Source organism: Ziziphus jujuba, chromosome 6, assembly GCF_031755915.1.
Source record: "Ziziphus jujuba cultivar Dongzao chromosome 6, ASM3175591v1".
In the NCBI taxonomy this organism is placed as follows: domain Eukaryota; kingdom Viridiplantae; phylum Streptophyta; class Magnoliopsida; order Rosales; family Rhamnaceae; genus Ziziphus; species Ziziphus jujuba.
Window position 1 is genome coordinate 29,672,710 of NC_083384.1, and position 6,000 is coordinate 29,678,709.

At 31.1% G+C, this 6,000-nt stretch overlaps 1 protein-coding gene across 1 annotated transcript; it reads right to left on the reverse strand.

Annotated features, from left to right (window-relative positions):
• Positions 1-1,349: 1,349 nt before the first annotated feature.
• Positions 1,350-2,246, reverse strand: LOC112492475 (probable long-chain-alcohol O-fatty-acyltransferase 4). The gene is made up of 2 exons (XM_048464114.1): positions 2,016-2,246; positions 1,350-1,436 (listed from the first exon to the last, which is right to left on the reverse strand). Exons 1-2 carry the CDS (start codon positions 2,244-2,246, stop codon positions 1,350-1,352), a joined length of 318 nt encoding a protein of 105 aa, XP_048320071.1.
• Between the last annotated feature and the right edge of the window lie 3,754 nt (positions 2,247-6,000).

Genomic DNA, 6,000 nt, shown 5'->3' on the forward strand with positions numbered 1-6,000 from the left:
TTCTTATACCGTATATTCAACTTTAGAACTATGTATCTTGAATCTTGAACTAGATTGATGGGCTTAGTATATTTTGTTAATGCACAAAATAAGTTAAATTTCAATCTCAATGGTGGCAGAGTAGAATTGTGGTGGAGGATCTAAATATCAATCATTTGACAATTTGTGTATAGGTGTACCTAGGTCATTTAATATGCTTTTTGAGATATCCTTTGTGAGCATAATGTTCTTTATCTTCAGAAATATTTTGAGAACGTTCTAAATCTTTTGAAAATATGTTTAGTATTTTCAATTTGTGAGAAAAACTAAGAGAGATTAGATTTTTTAATCCAAAAAAAAAAAACAAACATCCTTGTTACATGATCATGCTCTTAAAAGCCTCCGCTATCACTTTTTTTTTTTTTTTTTATTGGTAATGAAGCCTCTGCTATCTCTCTGACTTCAAAAGTATACAAATTTGGAGCATGTCTAAAATCTTTAAAAAAGTATGTTTAACTACGATATTTTCAATTTGAGCAAGCAGGCTAAATCCTTAAACTCAAGAGAACTTCCATCTTTGCACTTTGATTGTAGTAGAGTTGCTTCTTCTTTTGTCATCACAACTTTTATCCGAATGCCCTGTTTCTCTTCTGCAGGATCTGCTAGTTCTTTTCATGTTTTAGGAGTACCTTGATTTTTATTTTTTTTCATTTTAATTTTAAAAAGTGCATATTAAAATGCACAATTTGATGGACGTTGGGTTTCTATTTTAGAGAGAAAGAGACCAATGAAAAAGGTACATTGAAGCTGGTATATATAGTTCTGATAATAACTAATTATTTACCTATAGAATATATCAAATATATATAAAATATATTTATTTATAGAGTGATTAGGTTGGAAATTAATGCGACTTGCATGTGGAAGAAAGTCTATACGTTTTTGACTTTATTAAGATTTCCCTTCCATGTTACAGAGAGAACAAATAAACGTATAAAAATTGATATGTTGTAGTCTATTCAATTCCTGCCCCATTATTTCATCAAAATAAATAAAAATAGCTGCCATTTAATAAATTAATTACTGTCCTTTTTCTTTAAAAAAATACAAATAAATTTATGTAATAATGAGTCTGAAAAATTAACAAATTAGGGAATTGGTAATTAATTTCTTTTGTGGACAATAATTAAGGTAAATGTTTATAGCTTTTATTTATATTTGTAACTTTTCTCTAATAACCCACCATATAATTCTTTAATTTGGTGATCTATACATATGATCAATATTTTTTCAAAGAGAAAGCACTCCCAACATTCTTTCTCTCAAACGCAGCCACCGTCGCATACTCATTATATGTTGTAACATCAGCGTTATGCTAGAGAAGGTGGAAAGAAAAGCCAAGAAGCCGTAACCATGACAAATCCAATGTTCAACGACCTTGATATCAATCTCGGTAACTAGAACTTTCGGGTCAAACCCTATTTCAAACAAATCTCAACCACCAAACAAACCCTATGAAGAACAGAGAACCAGATGACTTCCCACATTGGCTTCACATGCGCCAAATAGTAAAACATGATCTCATGTATGATCTCCGACACTATAAATGTTACCATGATCGCCAGAAGTGAAGCCCACTTTCGGTCGGTGACATGCACCGAGAGCTTTAATGATGGTTTGTAGACACGGAGCCTTAGGATATTGCTGACCATGAGGTTTGATATCCTTGACCAAAAGTCCTATAGTGCCATGGCGAGATATGGTTCATCGAACTATGGCTCCAGCTTAAGCCAGAGATGGACTTGACACAGGGAAGCAATGATGGATAAGATGAGCTCAAATATCAAGTTTGTGTGAATAGAATGAATAACCAATATCAATTTCGGGGTGCATGTATTTATCATAGTGGCACGCAACGTTATAAAACCCCAAAATGAGACCTTTTGTCTCGTATTTCACAAGGGATTGATGATGTTGAGGTTTTATGGATGGTTTTGGAGGTGGGTTTTGATCCATTTTGATGGGTAAACAAGCACTCGCGATGAAACTCGGAGAGATATTGAATTTGAAATGTTATTGTTAGAAGATAAAGGGCCTTTATGGAAAGTGAAAATTAAGAGCTTGAAGTTGGCAAGACAAACTATGAAGAAAGCTGTGTTGCCTCCAAGATTGGCAGAGGAGAGTGTGAGAGGTAGGAAAAGGAAGAGGAATATAAATGGTAGTATGTCAAAGAGTCTACGAATAGTCATATGAAAACGTAGAGACATACTTTGCAAAAGTTGATCTTATTTGATCAGCTGGAAAAATGGTTGTGGTGATGAAAGTGGAAAAGATAGCTGCAAATCTGTACATGCTTAAATGAGAAACACAACAAGAAGGAGAAGTATCTATAGCATTGGCAAGTTCTGCAGAAAAATCAATCATGATGTGGCATTGAAAGCTTGACCACATGTGAGAATGAGGTTTGAAAAATCTAACTAAACGAAAACTTCTTCCAGAGCTCAAAAAGGTTTCATTGCCCTTTTATGAGCATTGTTTTATTAGTAAGTAGTACAGATTAATTTAGCAGTTCTAATGCTAAAAGCAAAACTATCTTAGAGTTGATCCATTTCGATGTTTGGCAATCACTAGTATTGTCTTTAGAAGGTGCAAGATATTTTGTATCTTTTATTGATGATTATTCCTGAATATGTTGGATGTATCCAATCAAGAGGAAAGCATATATATTTTCAATTTTCAAAATATTCAAAGTGCGAAGGAAACGTGAATCTAAGAAGAAGATCAAATGTTTGAATGTGGACAATGGACAAGAATATACTGGTGAAGAATTTGATAGCTTCTGCAATAAGAAGGTATCAAAAGGAAGTTTACGATGGCATATACTCCATGAAAAAATGGAGTAGCAAAGTGAATAAATAGAACCTTGTTGGAATGGACAAGAGTAATGTTGAGAGCTACAGGAATGACCAAGTCATTTGGGCAGAAGCAGTCAAGACCGCCTATTATGTTATCAATCAACCACCATTAACCGCAATTGATCTAAAAACGCTGATGGAGATGTGGACTTATAAGCTAGCTAATTGCTCTCATTTACATACATTTGAAAGTCTTATTTATGTTATGAACAACAGCCAAGAAACATCAAAGCTGAATCTAAAATTTAAAAAAATGTATTTTCTTAGGATATGCTGATGGAGTTAAAGGGTACCGTCCGTGGAATTCCGCTACCCAGAAGATGATAATCAGCAGAGATGTGATATTTATAGAAGATAAAATATAAGAAAACAAAAATGATAGCACTTCAAAAGAGAAACTAGAGACTATTATATTTTAAGTCAAAGAAAGCCAAGAACAAAAACTTCTAGATTCTTTTGAAATAGCATCGTAACACAAAGAACAGAAGCAAGCTGGGTTTGTAACTCCAAGTTTGACGGGGTCAACTAGGGAAAAAAGAGAACCAGCTTGGCACTCAGAATATATTAATGAAAAAATATTGCATACTGTCTTCTAATAGAATATGGAAAACTATCAACTTTCTAGGAGGCTATTGGTAACAAATGGCTATTGATAACAAATTTATCAATGCAAGAAAAAATTGAAGTTCTTCATAAAAACAAAACATGAGATCTTGTTCCACTACCACAAGGAAGGAAGGCTATTGGTAACAAATGGATTTATAACATCAAACGAGATAGTAATGATCAAATGGAGCGGTATCATGCTAGATTGGTGGTGAAAGGATTTGCTAAGAAAAAATATATTATTTTAATGAGATATTCTCACCTATTGTTCGACTTATAATATTTTACGTAATCTTGGCGATGTGTGCTACATTTAACTTATATTTGGAGCAATTAGATGTGAAAACTATAGTTATTCATGGAAAACTTAAAGAAGAGATTTATATGCTCCAACCAAAAAGTTTTGAAGAAAAGGAAACGAAGAACTTGTTTTGTAGGTTGAACAAATCTCTATACAGTCTTAAACAGGCATAGATATTAGTATAAGAGATTTAATTCTTTCATCATGAACCTTAGATAAAACAAACTTAATTCAAATCCTTGTACTTACTATAAGAGACTTGGTAATCATGATTTCATTATTTTGCTATGTATGTTGACATGTTGATAGCAGAGCCCAACAAAGATTACATTAAAGACTTGAAGATACAGTTAGTTAGGGAATTTGAAATGAAAAACTTAAGACCGACAAATAAGATTTGAGAAATGCAAATTTATCGAAACAGAAATAATAAAAAGATATAGTTTTCTCAAAAAAATTATTTGAAAAGAATTTTACAACATTTCAACATGTAAAATTATAAATCAATTCTTAACCTCCTTCTTATTAATTTCATCTTATTCACAAATATGAATCCTATCAACGGAAATAAATAAAATAAAAAAGTCATAACAAAAGTAATTTTAAATAAAAAAATATATTGCAATAAAACCACTTTTTGACCATAAATGATGTTGACAAAGTCAAATTGGTAGTGCAGGTATTTATTGCTTTGCTGCAAGCTTCCTCTCCCTTTTACTAAGGCGGTGAACGTTGAAAATGCCGTTTCCATTCTTGGTGTGAGAAACATAGAAAGCAGGGAGGAAAAGAGCGAGTATTAGAGAAAGAATACAAAAATCTTTTCTAAATATTTGTGTTTTTTCTTTTGTAAAAAAAGGTGTATATTTTTCTCTCATTATAAAAAATAAAATATTATCAACTGCTCTTCTTATTTAAAAAAAATTATTATATTTTTTTTATCATAATAATTGTCAATTATTTTATACGTATTTTATTCAAATATTTCACAAATAATTTTTTTTTTAATTCTATTTCAACTGTAATTGTATATCCCATATTTTAATTTCCTAACAAATTAAACTCTTTCCTAGATGTGAAACCGAACTACGTTGGAAATTTATTCTATAAACTAGCAAACCAACGTGTAATTAAACTAGTTGCTGACTCGTGTAACGCGGCTGTGATTATAATAATCTGAAAAATATATTAGTTCACTGGAGCAAAAATGTCTCATCATCTTGTGTCTTCCTCAATTTTCCTGGAGGTGGAAAGCCCCAAAAAATGGGAAATATATATAATTAACCTCCAAATTTTGAGGAGCTCACCGAAATTGATTTCCTTTTCTTTTTTTCTTTTTTTAAACAAATTCATTCTCTAATTATTAATTTACAATATTCTTTTCTTTATTTTTTCTTTGATTATCTAATTAACAATATTCTTAAGCATATATATATATATATGACAAAAAAAAGGCATATACAAATAAATATATATAGGTTATATAACTACTAAATTAATTAGACTAAGGAAATGTGAACGCTACTTTTCTTTTTCTTGTTTTTAAAAGAAATATGAACAATACTTAAATGATATTCCATCCAAGACCAATGCGGCTATGCCCATGCAGCTTTATTTAACATTTCATTTCACACCCCAGGCCCCTGTCTTTTTTAAATTAATTTGGAGGCACGGCTCATCGGCAATAAGTAACAGACACACACACATATATATATATATATATATATATAAATACGAAGTCTATTTTTTAACCTTTTCTCAACGCAACATGGTTGTGTGGGATTTGTTTATTGAGGCCCATATGACCTTTAATGGGCCTCTTTATTTTACACATCAAGGTTATATTCAAACATCTAAGGCATCCCATATGGCCCCAGATTGGAATTTTAAACTATTGAGTGCCAATGGTTTAACACAGAGTTTAAAATATGATCTATTTTACCTTAAGTAAAATTCCATCATTAATGATCATTGAATTTTATCTTTTATGTATATAATGAAGCAATATATACATATGTATACACATATATGAATACATAATTAAAAATTTTCAAGTGGACTTGTTCTTTATCTGTATTCTGTACCACTTGTCAAATTCAACTACAATTAGGAGATGTGTGTAGGGCAAAAGAGTTATTTTGTTTATTATTATTCTTTTATCTATGTGAAGCTTGAAACAGGGGCTTGTTGGTTTTATATATA

Excerpts from the sequence above, each read along its gene's own strand:
- LOC112492475 (XM_048464114.1), bottom strand. The coding sequence starts at position 2,246 with ATGTCTCTACGTTTTCATATGACTATTCGTAGACTCTTTGACATACTA. Across the intron at positions 1,437-2,015 it reads CTCTCCGAGTTTCATCGCGA|TTACCGAGATTGATATCAAG; the intron begins GTGCTTGTTTAC and ends CGAAAGTTCTAG.